At 42.8% G+C, this 16,516-nt stretch overlaps 1 protein-coding gene across 2 annotated transcripts in view; it reads right to left on the reverse strand.

The window, feature by feature from the left end:
• Nucleotides 1-229: 229 nt before the first annotated feature.
• gcgra (glucagon receptor a) overlaps nucleotides 230-16,516 on the reverse strand; it is a 28,836-nt gene continuing 12,549 nt past the window's right edge. For both annotated transcript variants that reach the window (XM_056407740.1, XM_056407741.1), the window contains exons 2-14: nucleotides 11,136-11,283; nucleotides 10,740-10,836; nucleotides 9,535-9,642; nucleotides 9,333-9,427; nucleotides 9,133-9,227; nucleotides 8,581-8,770; nucleotides 7,175-7,334; nucleotides 6,973-7,033; nucleotides 6,067-6,136; nucleotides 4,343-4,431; nucleotides 4,085-4,229; nucleotides 3,279-3,320; nucleotides 230-3,175 (exon numbers count right to left, since the gene is read on the reverse strand). In XM_056407740.1, coding sequence (XP_056263715.1) covers nucleotides 2,819-3,175; nucleotides 3,279-3,320; nucleotides 4,085-4,229; nucleotides 4,343-4,431; nucleotides 6,067-6,136; nucleotides 6,973-7,033; nucleotides 7,175-7,334; nucleotides 8,581-8,770; nucleotides 9,133-9,227; nucleotides 9,333-9,427; nucleotides 9,535-9,642; nucleotides 10,740-10,836; nucleotides 11,136-11,189 — 1,563 coding nt within the window. In that variant the 5' untranslated portion in view covers nucleotides 11,190-11,283 and the 3' untranslated portion in view covers nucleotides 230-2,818. The remainder of the gene's footprint in view (nucleotides 3,176-3,278; nucleotides 3,321-4,084; nucleotides 4,230-4,342; nucleotides 4,432-6,066; nucleotides 6,137-6,972; nucleotides 7,034-7,174; nucleotides 7,335-8,580; nucleotides 8,771-9,132; nucleotides 9,228-9,332; nucleotides 9,428-9,534; nucleotides 9,643-10,739; nucleotides 10,837-11,135; nucleotides 11,284-16,516) is intronic.

Here is a 16,516-nt window from a genome sequence, read left to right on the forward strand (position 1 = left end):
TCAAGTAATCTTCAGCCTTTTTGATGTGAAGTGAGAATCTGTAAAAGGTTGCACTCTCAGTACGTTCAGTTAAAATGCTCTAAATGTGAGATCTGCTCAAACTGATTTATATCAAAGCAAAAAGCATAAAGTTTGAGAGCGGCACAGATGGTCTCTCTTGTAAGCCAGCATGGGCATCATCTGGCCTCTGCACTCAACATCACCAACACGCCAAGAAAGTTGATCGGCACATGCTTTATCTTCTTTTATTTAAACATTATGAATGTGCACCAATACAAAAGAGACAGTCAAGTTAAAATACTCTTTCACATACATGGTAATTTATTCTTTCACCATTTGGACAAAGTTATAAACGGACACAATATATGATGAACAGCATACACCTGAACACGGGCCAGTCGTTACTGATTGGTTCCTCACAGCGAATGTAGTGGACAGAACCACCTTTGAATAGAAATGAAAGGGGAGCGTTCTGATTTGGGCTCCTGTCGAATACATTCACACAGAACCACTTTAGTCCAGAAAGGGGAGTGGCCCAAACTTCTGGCTTTAAAAACATACAGTTATGGTCACAGCTTAAAATACATGTATTAGTTTGAAATCAAATTTGCAATACACTTTGACCATACATATATACTCGACTGAATACAATTTTACTCAAGGTGCACAACATTCCTTTGTTACCGTGTCAGTATCGGAGCATTTCTCCTGCGAGAAAAACACTGTCAAATTAGCCTGTGGGCAACAGCAGCGCCAGTGTGTGCATCATGCTCCCAGCTCAGTTCTGAGTATCGGATGTCTAACTGCTCTATTACAATCCTCAGCAGACGTTTATGAAAAATAGCCTGCTATTTCATTTCTTTTCTTAATTTTTGTTCACACACTCGATGGCTGAAATGGAAATGCACAGCGCTTTTATCTGGATGACGAACATGCCGCTGTCGTGCTCTAAGCTGTGAAACTAAAAAAATTAGACTGAGAGTAGCTTCCATCATAAAATCCAGGTCTGTGTCCTCGTATACCTTTATATAGGCATGACATCTGGGAATGTCATGTGCTGCCATACTGTATATGCTAGACCTCTGTGCTCTGCGTGAACCCAGTTGTACTGGTTCATATCAACCGATCGCTGAACTGACTGCAGCCGATGGTTCATCCAACATCCACACATCTGGAATACTGAAACTGCACTCATTCATACCCACCTGAAAAAATATACATACACGCAAGTACAATATTGACATCAATTAAATCAATTACCTGTTTAACACAGTCATATATATTTATATATATATACACACACAGTTTACCAATTATAAATTAACATTGTGCAAATAGTCATACATACACAAGGTGAGTTAGTTCTGGCAAAACGTCTCGCAACCCAAAGATTAATATATCTGTAGGAGGCTTCCTTTCTTTCATAATAAATGCAACATATTCAGAAGCAACCGTACCGCTGCTGATTTAGCTTTCATTGCCATTCGAGGTTTGGTTCTGCTTTCAGGAGACAGTGTTTTCTTCTAAGCGTCACACCGGACAAGACTGGATATTAAATATTAATAACTGGATGCATCATTAACAACGGCTTTCTGAATTTCTGTCGTTTGCACAATGTAATTACTGAAAGGATGTCACTGTATGCACAACTCGCGCAACACAATATGCAAAATCTGCATAAACCTATGTTTAGGCTTTTAAAAACCTCCTTTGTGCCAGAGTTGACATGTTACGATGAGTCACAGTTTTGTATTCATACTTCATGCATGAGTGACTTTACAGGTCCCGTCTGTTGGCTGTGTATTTTTTATCCTTGATCTAAGTGCACGCTTTCCCCTATCGGCCGTCGTCTGACTAGTTGAGTGGGCTACCGCAAAGAGCTTCATATCGTGTGCCAGGGCGTGTGAGTCAGACAACATCGAGATAGCGGGGGGGGGGGGGAAACATATTTAATGGAACAGAACTGCGACTGTTCCCCTTGAAAACAAACCCGGCACATATACGCAGCCACCACTGTACACTCAGCATAACCCACGGTATAAAGACATATATTTTTATTGTAAACACCAAGTCAAAAGATGATCATTTTAACTTATTTATAATTCAGCCGATAGCATCTCTTCACCTGTTTCTCAATATATAGGCCAGGGATGACCAGCAATTTCCAATGTCCCTTGAATGTGTTCACCTTCTTGTATGAGCTACAGCCAGCAGAATGTTTCTTCTTTTTCTCTACATGTTCACCACAGTCATTATAGACAAGAAACACCGTACATATATCAGAGCAAAGCAAAGAAGAAATACCATTTTATTTTTCTTACCATTTTGTTTTGAGTCACTTGTTTGGTCTTTTCTTTTTTGGAGGAGGAGGTTCAATGTCCAGTTTGTCTGAAACCTCCAGTACCACAAAACACACATTTGATACACAGCAAAAAAAAAGTAAAGCAGAGGCTCAAGCAATGACTCTGTTTCTTTTTTGTTGTCGTCTTGTTTTGTTGCAATTTGAGGTTTCTGTTCTTTTCTTATTTTCCATGGCTTATCCGCATTATTCAAAATGCAGCGGTTCCTTTCGCTGTCCGACAAACATCGACAGAAATCCGTTCACGAGGCTCACGGCTCACATTAGACGTCTCAGCATGAGAGTCTGCCGTATTACTCTCCATTCTCAGACTGTGGAGAGGGCTGAGTGCCGCTTGGCCTCCCAGTGACATCGGGTTCTAGGCAAAGAAACGCTCTGACGGATAAGCCTATCAGCCCAGCCAGATGACGCCTTAAGGCCCTCCAACTCTCCTCTTCCATTTCTTTTCCCCTGCACCTTTCACAGGTCGCTCTCCACGTTCTCTCGCTGACCCTCGTAACACTGCACCTTGTCCGTAAGGCTGATGTCCTCCAGTAGGGGGCAGTTGCTGATGGTTCCCTCGTGAAGGGGTGAGGCGCACTGACACGCCCCCTGACTGCCGACCACCCCGTTGTGGCATCCGGCCACAAGCATGTGCGTCTCCTCGGGGCTGCAGACCGGGGAGGAGGTCTTGGCGAGATGAGGCAGTCGGGAGTCGTGGTTCAACAGGCTCGCTGTCTTGGTGTTGGGGGTATTGCTGTAGGTGTGGCGGTACTCCTCCTCGATGTTCCTCCCGAGCTTCCAGCGCTTCCACTTCTTCAGGATTTCTGACTGCACCTGAGGGGAGGACGGAGGCGAAAGCAGACGTAATTAATGTGATAGCAGGAGAAAAGCCGGGGTTTGACAAACGTGTTGTTGTCGAACAAACGAGGAGACTCACTTCTTTGTTGACGAAGCAGTACAAGATGGCCACCAAGAGACCCTATGGAGACAACCAATACTGAGTCAGTCCACGACCATGAGCTGCAATATTCACTCACACATTATCTTGTCAATCCAATGTATTGCTGTGCATCAACATGCACCTTATTCGGTTTAATGGGGCAGTAGCCTATGTGTTGCTTCATGACAAAACGACTGAGTGCAATCACACGTCTCATGTTACAGTGTCTCCTGCTGTCTTTGTCTTATTGCCTCTCACTGTTGCTTTCTCCATCACGGCGTCTGCCTCGAGGGCCGTCTGTATTTTGACACACGTCGTCTGTGTCCTCGTATCACGAAGGTCAACGTGTGTGTGTCGCAGCACAGACGGCTCGTTGCGATCATTTAAATCCTCCTGACACACGCAGCACACCTCAAGTGTCTTGGGAGACCCAGACATGAAGCAACATCTGTATCGCTGAAAACAACTCATCTGGAATGACACGTAGACTAGATGAAAGCATAACTTGGTCCTGTTAATTTGGCGTAGAGTGAATTATGACGTTTTTATCTGATTTGGAGATGCATGTAATTTTCAGCTGCTCGTTAAGATTGATTGAAGCTGGAGCGCAACGGCTCTTTGAACTTCCTGTTTAGATATGTCTAATCTCTTGTGTTGTTTAGTTCTAACATCTCTCCCCAGAACACACTTTTATCTTTTTGTTTAGTTTGTACAGAAAGGACATTATGAACCAATGCGGAGTTCTTTCATGAATGGGATGGTTGTTGTAAAATGTATAATCGAGGCTTTGGTTCAAGTCTCACCTGGAAGGAGGAGAAGAAGAGGTCGCTGAAGAGCTTGGTGAGACGCAGTCCGATGGTGGCCTTTGTGGACTCGTCGGTGACAAAGATAAAGACCACCTGATGGATGCCCAGCAGGGGGATCAGGGTTAGAGTCGATTTAGCCAACCTGAGATGGACGGGGATGAGAGACAGAGGGAGAGAAAGGACAGATTAAGTGGGAAGAATCTTTCTAAAATAAAGAGCAATATTTCTTTTCTTTTTTTTTACGTTTGAACTCACCTGAATTTATAATCTGTGTATCTCATTTGGTGCGCTCGAAGTTTTGACACGAGAATTTTGATGATGTGGATGAAGATAAGGAAGTTGATCTGTAAAAGTCGGGGACATAGTTCATAGTAACCGTTTAATTGCATGAAAAAGGTTGATGTGCAGGTTTCTAAACATTGTCTCGCTGAACATTCAGCTGCCACCCCAAAAACATTTGAGGTTTCTGTTTTTGATTGTGCATAGGACAAATTCCCAAAATTCAACAGCAATGTGTTTCTTGAAAAACAATACATAATCCGAAATACTGAACTTGCACAAATGTATTTCCAAACACAACCACAACTATCTGCATGGACAAATCACAAAATATAAAGACATTTGACACTTTCCACTTCCTGTATCAGTGTAGATTATGAAATCCTTTCATAGCAGCTGACATTTAAAGACACAACAGGAGTTCCTCTCATGAAAATCACTCTTGATGTGACCTTTGCAGTTAAGATGTTGCTGGTAATTTTGCAGATGCCTGAACAAAGAAAGTGAATTGGCCATTATGTACATACAGTGTTTCTTTATTTAGACATTCTGTGATTATTATAAGTATAGTTCACTAAAGAGCTGGAGTGTGAACATGATTGATGTATGTGCCACTTTTAGTTCAGTGATGGATTATTTGAAGCTTTCTCCCCTCAAAATAAATTACTTTAAATGCGTACACTGCAATGCGTACAGTATCTAACTCGTCAAATACCGTCGCTTGGCCAGTGGCCCTCAGCTTCATCGACGTACAACAGCGTTAGTGTTGGACGTGTCAGGGAGGACATGTCAGTTTGCATTAGTTACATGCACAGTGTCTTTTCAGGATATACTGCCGTCTTCATAGGAAATTAGGTTTAGGCAAAAAACAAACAACAAAAGCACTCAGGGAAAGCGTGAGTGATGTTAACTTGGCTGACTAACGGCATCACAACCGAGTCACTAACTAAGAGTGATGTGACAAATTGTCACTGTGTGATTTTAGTTTCATACGTGATCTCCTGGACCAAAGTCCTGTATTTGTTTGACCCGCCCACCAGCCCTCCAAACCGCCTCACAATAACAACATCACATGTTCTTGCTGAGGCATACACGTGAGTGGAGTGTTCTCCTGATGTGCACCTTGAACATGTGACCAGGGTAAAGAGGGAAACACTGGAATGGGAAGCAGCCCTCCCGTCCCTGCGACAACTCAAACACAGGAATTCCTGTGAGATACAAACCACTTAGCAGAAAGATTAATGCATGGAAAATGTCGGGATGTAACTGGCCTGAAGTTAGAGACATGACGAATGGGATTTATATAAAAATCCAGAACCGACCTTGTAGACGACACCTTCAATGAAGGCCTGGTCACAGCACGGATACGGGTTAGCTACACTAGCAGAAATCTTATTTCTTTGACTTTGAAGATGTTTTCCAGATGTTTGGCCGAAAGCATATACAGCCTTTTACGTTTCATGAATAAATAAGGTGTTGACTATTGAATAGTGTATGAATGGAAAATGCAGGATCGGTAAATATGTAGGATTCTAGAGTGAATGCACTTTTCTTTGTCAATACAAACATGTATAAATGGCATTTAGGATTTAAATGTTTAGGAAACAGCATATCATAAAGAGAAAAAGGGGGAAACGCAAAGGTTGAAAAACACAAACCAGGAAGCCGCAACAAAGTTAGAGCAAGGAAAGGGAAATTACCACAACTGCCAGCAATATCGGGGAACGGATGATCCACCAGTAATTCATGTTTATGTTTTGTCCCCAGCACCTGAAAAAGAAAATCACAAAGGAAAAGATCAGCGTAGAAGACAAGAAACTCCTCAAATGCACCTCAAGGCTCGCTCTGAAACACATGTCACTTCACTGTTTAACAACTCTGCAAAGGCAGAACACTTTCCTCTCCCTGCTGATGAAATGTGACAGCACCATCATGGGATGATTGTATCTTTACATAATATCACACTACGTCAGCGGTTTAGAAAGTGTTCCCTTTTCACCCTGTGTGCAGCTTCGGAGTCCACCGCCAGACCCTAAGTTCAGGTACTTGAAATATTAAAAAACATGCCAACACCGCTGTTGTGACACTGTTTCATGTTTTTGTGCAGCCAACACTCCACGTGGGGTAATTCAGTGTGAAATTGAGTATCAACATTCATATGTTTAACCCTCCTGTTGCCTTCGGGTCAATTTGACCCGATTCAATATTTAACCCTCCTGCCGCCTTCGGGTCAATTTGACCCGATTCAATGTTTAACCCTCCTGTTACCTTTATATCTACTGACATATTTTACCCTTGGGGTCAATATGACCGCAGCTATTAAAATCTCCAGAAAATTATTAGAATTAATATTGTTTTCCAAGTTTAAGTGTGAGGTACTTTATGTTTGTTTGTTGACTACCGAAAGAACACCGACATTAAACATTGAATCGGGTCAAATTGACCCGAAGGCGACAGGAGGGTTAAATATTGAATCGGGTCAAATTGACCCGAAGGCAACAGGAGGGTTAAGAGATTAAAATGTCAAATGTTTGGCCTGGGTCAGATACAGATGGAAGGAGTTAGGGAAAAGGGAAGGAGAAAGAGGGAGTGTTATGGAAACTTACTCTTGATTTTCATAAAGGTGTTTAGCTATCACCCAGGGCACGAGGAATATTAACGGGGTACCTGGAAAGAAATGAGAGCCGTTTGAATGCAAAACAGTCATTTCGTAGACCTGAGTTACAACCTTTTTATATGTAATCATACATTACATATAAAAAGGCTCTAATTTAATTATCCTTCCATGCAAAAAGTACCGCAGCTCACCCCAGCCGATGCACAGGTAGATTTTGAAGTAGTTCCTCTCTGTGAACACAGTGATGACCAGGAGGTTGTGGAGGTAGATGCCTTCCACCAGCAGCCAGTAGCTGTTGGCCATGATACTGTACTGCATCATCACCATGGCGATGCGACAGTTAACCGCTGTCTGCAAGATGGAAGAGAAGTTAAGTCCACAAATGAATAAAATATCAAGCCGTCTGATGTGAAACATTTTGAGTCAGCGTGATGTGAATGGAGAGATCACTGGGAGCCCCTTCTGCCGCAGGATTCAGGCTTTGTGCCGACAGCCATGAGTTTGTCCCACAGCAGCAACTTTAACCAAGCCTCACCCAGCTGTGACCCCCAAACACTAACGCAATCACGTGGTGGACCCTCCCCCCTTTTATAAATAGCAGCTTCAATTATCCTGTAGTGACCATTAACCTTTCACCAGAATGCCATTATCACTTTCTAAGCATACCACTTGTTTTCATCTTATCCGTGTCGCATTATTATTATTATTATTAAAGTTAATTATGGCTGCACATATCCAGGCCATGTTCTTTCTTCTACAACCTCTGATGGACCTTATGTAGTAATATTATACTGGAGAACTATACTGGCTACGTCAATTCATCAGTCTTAAAGTGCATTCTTTGAGGCTGACCTCGAAGTCACATGTTTATTCTTTTTACTTTTAGTACACATGCTAAAGCTTACCTTACAAGGCACGTACTGATGCATGCAGATTGCATTCAATAAGGACAAACTACTTCGTCACAGCATTGCAACTTGAACTTTGACCCTCTTGCTCAGAGGATTGTGGGTCAGAAGGGCCAGAGAAGCAGGCTTGCTGCAGTACTGTGTTTGACATACTATGTATCGGGACACACTACATATTGTTCTGGCATACTCCATTATGGTAGTTTGGGTATTGGAACGCACACAATGTCTTTCTCTTTTGTTTCGTCTGTTTCCTGTTTTACTTTGAAAGTTCATTCCTCATCTGTCGTGTTTGGTTATACATCCCGTCTGTGAGTTTTCTGCCCTGATCAGTTTCACTCATTTCTCCTGCATAAACCTCCTGCTCAGCTGATCTTACTTCCCTTGTTAATCTCCCTATACCACTATTCCTTTTGTTCTGTGTCAGTTTGTCTTGTGTTAGGGTTATTCTTTGCCTGCCTCTGCCAGCTTCACTGAAGTGTTTTGTGCTATTTAAATATCATAAATATCCTAAATATCATCACTGTCTCTGCATTCTGCGTATGGGCCAATGGACCATTACATTTGGGGTGTTTAAAAAAAAGAAAAAAGAAAGTACCCTTCCCAAAAATCAATGCCCACTCTTCCTTTTGCCAAAATAAAGACAAAGTAAAACACTCCTCTTTGTGATGTGTTGGATCCCTACTGACCTCATTGTTGACCAGCAGCTCCACTGGAGGCATAGATGCCTGTGGGAATCCCTGCTCCTGGTCACTGCTGAGGTCCTGAAACGTGATGTTGGCCTCCAGCAGCGCGTCTTTGATGAGGATTGACAGCGCTCGCAGGATGAAGGAGGCAAACAGATTCATGTGGATGTTGTTCCTCATGCAGTGCAGCTTCCTGATGAATGAGAGGCTGTCATTGTCTCCAAGATTATCATTCACGGATCAGATAAATTGCAACACAGCTCTCTATTTCAAGTAATAGTTTGAGATGTAGGGTTATATGGTTATTTACTTTCTAACCCTGTGTTGGATGAGAAGATGCTTTCTCGTTTAAAATATGAATCTCCAGTTGGTTCATTTTATTAGCTTCGATAGAGCCGTGCTCGATGAATCCCTGCGTTGAATGGACAGACGTCAATGTTGTATCAATCATTTCATCCAACTCTCCACCAGAGAGAAGGAGTGTATTTCCAAAAGGTAATTGTTCCACTCCCTGTTGTGTTTGATGCAGACCATTTGGTATTAAATCCCGATTACCTGAAGAATATGAGGATGCCAAGCGCCAACACCAAAGCCACCAGTGATAAGGAATAGCCCACAGTGTACATGATCCAAATATGGCCGTAGTACTGCTGCAAATTAAAACGCAGATAAACACATAGACTTTATTTCCTTTATTTGAGAGGTTTCTGTTTTAACTGAACAATGTATAAATGTATGAGAGATGTTTTTTTTACCAGACTTGGATCATTCTCGTCACACTCGCTGGTATTCTTCATTGTCACCCACTGGCCGTTGGCATCACACTCCTGGTACACCATGCCGTGTTGAACTAAGCGAACACAGACAGACACGTTTTCATCTGCTGTCGGGTATTTCAAAGTACTCTGCAGCAACATGACAGTACAGCGTGTATCCGCTGACCCTCGTGTCTCTTACCTTTATGGTGCCATGGCAGATACCAAGGACACGACACATTGACGGTGGTGTTGGGGAGTCCATCAGGCCAACAGGCGTACTTGTCAAACTCCCTGTTGCACACGAGGCCTGGGAATAAAAACGAACAAACATGAAATATGGGTAAATTCATACTATCTCAGCCTTTACTAGCTATGCCTAGTTGTGTGTTTGTGTAGTCTGGAGAGGTCCAAGTCATGGGATAATGTCTTTGAAGCTTCTGGTGGCCAACATATGTACACATCTTGATCTTTCATCTCGTCTTTCGTGTAAAGTTCTCTATCACTGACCTTCTGCTTTCATCTTCTCCATACAGGATGTACACAGTACAGTTTGTTAGTGGACAGAAAGGTGGACGTTCAGCTAATTTGCTGTTACACTCATGGGCTGACAGGACCGGAGTACGAGTGCAACGGTTATGTGATTTTACGTGCAGGGTGGGAAGCGGTCTTTTTGAAAGTTGAAGCATCTCCATCTCTATTCCATGAGCTACCAGACGATAATGCAACCGAAGGGCATGTAGTTAAAACCGCTGCTGATGGAGTGAGCTGGAGCCAGAAGGCAGAGAGCGTGGTGCAGCAAATAGAAACCTGTGAGCCGCTGCAAGCAGAGTGATTATTCAATGGTTGGAGCGAAGCGGAAACCGCCGCTCGCCGATTCTGACCGAACCATGACCAGCTCCACCAGATAGGTCACGCTGCATCGCACGGGGATGGTAATTGATATTTGTATATGCAACGCATGTCTTTCAAAAGATGATTAAGGACTCATAGCTTATTAGAATGTTTCTGGATAAGAACCGTAATACATACAATGTGTGTTGCTCAGGGCTTGGATGCAAGTGTTCTTAAAGCAACTAAAAGCAACTATTGAATGTGTACAATGCTCACATGACAGTTGTCCCTTATATTAACAAACCTACTGACAATTCTTTGGTGAAGACAAAAAAACAGAACTAAAAGTCGAGTAAATGTTGGACTTTAATTCACCAGGAGGCCAGACACGCTACTCAAGAATGAATGTTTATAAACTGCCCCCAATCTGCTGGATGAGTAAATAGACAACTGTAGTATAACAGGTTTGCAATATCCACTGTAGAAGATAAGTATATATGTTAGTGTTGTGTTCAAGTCATCAGTTATTGTAGGCTTCAACATAAATAATGAGTGACAGTATTTTTAGCTCACCGGTGCTTGGCGGGTCTCGGCTGTTGTTGCGATCACACTCCTCCATGTACACCTTCCAACTCTCCTTCAGCTTCTCCAAGGAAGCAGCAGGAGACACCTAAGGAAACATTGCCCACGCAACAAAACAGTCCAGTTCCACGAGGAAGGCCTGTTGTTCTTCATTGATGTATGAAGCAATTGGGCAAGAGACATTCTGCGACTGTGGGCTCCACACAGACCATGAAGACAAAGTGGCTGCATGGAGTGAATTGGCATTCATTTGTTTTACTTCAATTCACATAAACAGTCGCTGTAAACCATCTCAAGGCACTGTGGCCCACTCTAATGTGTTGTCTGCACGGGGGGTCTCGAGCGCCTGTATGTGAGTGTGTGTGTGTGTGTTCTCTCTAGACTTACCTCAATGCTGCAGGAGACAATCAGCATTGCCGAAAAGAGGAACAGCCGTGACATCTCTTATTCCTGCTGTTGGTGTTCGGAGGGGATACTGCAGGGCGGGGAAGGGTTCTCACCTCATAAGGGGGCTTATCTACGCTCGCCACAATGCCTGGATGACACAAAGACACACAATCCATCAACGCTCATGGCGAACACACCACTTATTACCTCGGCTCAACGAGAAACAAGAGGACCAAAGCAGGAAAGGGTTGGGTCATGATGATAACAATATTTGAGCCCAAAGTGGACGATTCATAACTAGACATGTCCAGGACATCAAACAGGCGGCCAATAACACCGCGGTGGCTCAGCAGAGCGGCACCCATGCAGGAAGTCACAGTCGGCTGCTGTCCACCTTCATCTCACAGCATGCCAGCGTTTGATCGAGCGTGTGTCAGCATGTGCCAGAGGTCACTCACCTATTTATCGATTCACGCCGCAAACTCCCCCCCCACCCCCCCCCCCCCGAGAGATTTAGTTTGAAGTTGGAGAACAGAGCGAAATCTGAAACGTTTCTGCAAAAAACACCTTGACCATGGAAACATTTTTGGCTAAAACGTTTCAAATTCCATTCTGTTCTAATCTCGTGGCAGCGAGGAGGAGGAGGAGGAGGAGGAGGAGCAGGGGGGGTCATGTTGATGTGTTTGTCATTTCTTTTGACCGGGGCTCTTGTGATAAGAGCACGGTGTGTCATGACAGATGGACAGTATGTAATGTATGGGATCGAGGAAGCCTCCAATCAAATCAGAGTCTGACTGGACTTCAACAAGCGGCTAAAGTCCGGCTCGAATGAGCCGCCGAGAGGTTCCAGTCACAATGTAAATGTCTCACTAATATATTACAAAGCTTTACTGGGAGTCAGACTTGAGATAATATCTAAATCTAAGAGACATACTTTCTAAATGCCATAATATAATGACCATAGGATGCAGTGAGCATTAGCTGTACCGTCCTGACTGGCCCGGGCGCCTGAGGGATCAGACCTTCTCTTCTCTTGTCTGACATCAGCTCAGCTCCCGTTCAGCTGAGATCACAGCGCTGTCTCTTCTGCTCTTAACTCCATCCGACAGGTTGAAGTCACAACAAGTTTCAGATGCTTTTGAGTTTTACAGCAACACGAGTGGCTTGAAAAACTCCAGGATCCGCCATAGCTCATCAGGACGTTCAAGGCACATCTTTATTATTTACAATAAAAGCAGGAAAAATGGCAAGTCAAACCCCACCAGACCGGGCATTCTGCTCATCTCTTCTGTAAGTGGGAGTTATTACCAGAGAAAGTTCAACCATAGGCTATTTTCCTAACAAACCAGTCGACATGCACCATGCCCTTTCACGTAGCACCAAGTAGGAGCAATGGTTAACCAAAGACGGAAGAAAGACAGAGAGAGAGAGAGAGAGAGAGAGAGAGGTTTTGACAAATTAAGGGAGCAAGGCAGAGAAAAAAAGAACACTTTTTCTGACCCCATTTTTATATCACTAAACTCGTAACAATGGCCATTATCACATTAGTTAAGATCCTACAGAAGTTTATTTTGATATGAAAACAATATCTCTTAAAGTGAAGCATCTTTTACGATTCGGTAACTAACCGTTAACGCCACATTGAAGACCCCTCTCTTGACCCCTCTCTTGCCCTTTATGCCAAAGATCCCTCTCTTACCATTCTACATATTTTACGTAACAGATGGGGACATTTTCTGCTTTGATTCTTGCATATTTTTCAGATTCCCCAAAGCTGAACACAAAATCTGTCTTTTCCTAAAGTGAGCATGCTAAAATCAAACAACAAAAAGACAGAACATGAGAGGAATTTTTATAATAAACCCTGAGGACATATGCTCGTAGGTCTCTCATGCATTATGTGTGCAGATGTGTCACATACATGTCAGCTTGGACGTGTGTGATGGAGGACAATGGGAACCACGTCACCCATTTGGTGGGAGCTGGGCAATCACAGATGATATTTCCGGGGTTCCTGAGTAGACTTCCGACATGTTTTACAGTCGGATAAGTAACTTGAGACACGAGACTGGAGTTGGAGTTGCAAGACGACGTCTACAACTGGATTGTTTCACTCGTAGCTGATGGGGTTGATGAGATTACATTCTGTCAAACATGGACTGTTTAACTGCACGCCGCCAAAACCCGCTTAAACGTTATTGGTACTCTGACTAGAGGCAAACTACAAATGGAAAACAGAGTGCTTGCGATACCAAAACCTTGCAAAAAGGAGAATCTTGATATAGAGATTAGAGCTGGAGTTGAACTAATGGGCGTCGTTAAGCTTGTATATCTTGCGGTTATGGTATCCTGCAAGAGCTACGCCTCTGGGCTCCCACGAAGCTGGGAATCGCTCGGCCCGCTCTAGATCCAGACGCACCAAGGATCTCTAGGACTTGTTGTTTTGCAAAGCTAGCTCTCTGTTCCAGGAAATAACCTGGAACTCTCATCGGTATCGCTGCACATCTGATTTAAGAGGTGACTGCCGAGAGCTTGTCGGCAGAGCCAGAGGGACCTCTTTCCTTTTGGGTTTTTTCCATTGAGTTACCGAGCCAACATGTTTCACCTCTGCCTGGGGTCTGTGGAATATGACATAATTCTCTTTGAAATACTAAATGCCCATTGCTCCCTTTGATTCCAAGGACAGACCGCTATTTGTTTGACTGATGCCTCAGCATTTATTTCTATTTGAGTTTAAAAAAAATACACTGACGATCTCATATGAATGACGCAAATCATTTCCTGCATGTTCCAAACCACATAAAAACAGTTCTTTGTTCAAGTGCATGTTGGATGGCCCAATACAATGGACACAAACAATTACTGGTGTTTGTTCAAGAGTACTTACCTTTCATCGGATTACACTGTCTAACAAATAAAATGACAGAAGGGGAGGATGCGTGCATGATTGCAGGTTGAGGGAGAGCAGCCAGGATTAAAAACAAACCTTTTGGAAAACACAATAACTGTCCGGTTCACAAAATGTCCCCGAGCAACAATCTGCCATGTAGCTCTCCTAATGCTTTCTACTGCTCGGGACAGAGAGGGAAAAACCCTCCCGCGTCACCCAATTCACACAACTTCCCTTGTTTTGAACGAGGCCTCCGTGCATTTATTATCCCAACATTCACTAATCTGGCTTTGTTTCTGACAGAGACATCAACTGAATTGATGCAGCACAACTCCAAAACTGTATTCCGTGCTTCCCGAGCTCGGACTAATCATCCACGGGAAAGCATACCTCAAGGCTGCTGATGTTACACTGATCAGAAACCGCTCTGAGTGAGAGCCTCGCTGTCTGATGATAGGGTGAAGCAGAGTTCAGAGGGGACCAGTCTTCATGCTGTTACGTGTTCCTTGATTTGGCCGCTGCAGGGAAGACGGTCATCATCAGTGGATAGCACTCTTATCCGTTTTCGTGGAAATGTCCAACTTCTGCTATTTGACGGTAAAACTGCTGGAATGTGTGTTTTCTTTGCAGTAGCTGAGGTAAAGATAATATTCTGCGCAGAAAACTAACTCCAGTCTCTGTCTTAGTCTGTTTTTATTTCTGTAAGTGTTTGCGCAACCATTACAAGGATTGTTTGCATTTCAGCTGCTTTTTTGTTTGTTTTTAATCTGCCTTGTCTAATTTTACAGTAAGGGATTTTGAACATTCTCCACACATTATTTTGAAAAACCCCAGAGAAGTTCTCTGGGGTTAAAATATAAAATACAAGCAACAATAGTGAAATTGACTATTGTTGCTTGTATTTTATATTTTTTTAATACTATTTTTGGTAGAGGGCATCCATTCTGAGCAGAAATACAACATACATTGCCAATAGCAAAGTGTATTTGAGAAGGACGTTTCTTTAAAAGTACCTTTTTAATTGCAAAGTCAACAGACCTCACTACGACCAAGGCAACGTTAGATCACTGAGACTCAACAGGAAATTCATCCTGAAGAAAGCTTCCTGTTGATGTTCTACTTTACCAAAAGACACATTAGAAAAACATAAATAAAAATGGATCAGTGGTTTGATTTGCAGTTACAGCGTCGCATCAAATATGTTGCAAAAAACCCGAAGCTGAAAGTCTTTGAGCTGTAAATATAACAATTACACAGAAGATGAAGCTTTCCCTCCGCTGCTCATTAAACTCTACAAGCAATAAAAGCCCATTTTTATTATGTTTGCCAGTGTCAATGTCTTAAACTTGCACATAAAGTGTTCTCCATGCGGTTTCTACAAGTGTGACGAGTGAATATCTGTGATTTGACTTTAGAACAAAACTGCAACTTTGATTAATTTTCAATTATGAGGAAATGCTGCCAAGAGGCAAAGTTTACTGTTAATGATTTTGATTGCTGAAAAGTGCATTATAAATGTGCTGGTAAGAAATGCAACACCACACAACAAAATTAACCCAAAGACGATTGAAAACTGACCACCCCACTTTGAACCCTTTTATTGATGAGTTTGACCACGCAGTGTTCAAAGTCTCAAAACACGCAGCAAGCTCTCACCAAGTCCACATAATCCAGGCCTGTGATGGATGTTCCATAATAAATCATGCTCTTCCCTTCTTAACAACCACTTAGCCACGCGCATCATGCTGGAAGCCCAATTTGGTCCGTCTGAGGAGTCCAGTCGGCACGTCTGTGAACGGGATCAATCGTTTGCTGTCTGCTGGCGTCGACTGAATGGTGTTTGGAAAATGTAAAGTCGAAGGTTTTGCTCATTCTTCTATATTATACGTTGTCCATGCCTCACTGAATGTTAGCATTACCGTTAGAGTGTTTGCTAAAGTGTTCCTTTTTTTTTTTACCCTGCGAGCTGCTCTTACACGCATGCCTTTTAGACCCAAACGTCAACGGGACGTTGGACTCCACTGAATATTTCAAGTTGAATGTGTCAACAGGAACGAGTTTGTTGAAGGATCAACACTTCTCACTTGATTGTGAAAATAGTCGATTAGATGTGCTTAAAATATGAGAAATCATACAGAAGAATCGTCGCATTTTTCAGGTATTTCATTGTCCAGAATAACAGAACGTAATTCACTTTCTACCTCATCCAACACCTATGAAATAATAAAATGTTTACAAATACAGGGAATCTTAAACTGTGAATATCTGATTATTAATCACTTGTTTCTTTAGCTCCCAATAACCTTTTATTGAGAGAAAAGCATACCGTATGTATAGTCAATTAAAAGGACTTTCCATTGACCAACACCCAAACTATTTTCATTATTAAACATGGACGAGTGCAAGACGTTATTCTTACGTAAAAACACGACAGGAACAATAGTGTGTGTGTGTGTGTGTGTGAGATATAGCGGAGATGGTGTTGACCCTA

The sequence above is a fragment of the Pseudoliparis swirei genome, chromosome 23, assembly GCF_029220125.1.
Source record: "Pseudoliparis swirei isolate HS2019 ecotype Mariana Trench chromosome 23, NWPU_hadal_v1, whole genome shotgun sequence".
In the NCBI taxonomy this organism is placed as follows: Eukaryota; Metazoa; Chordata; class Actinopteri; order Perciformes; family Liparidae; genus Pseudoliparis; species Pseudoliparis swirei.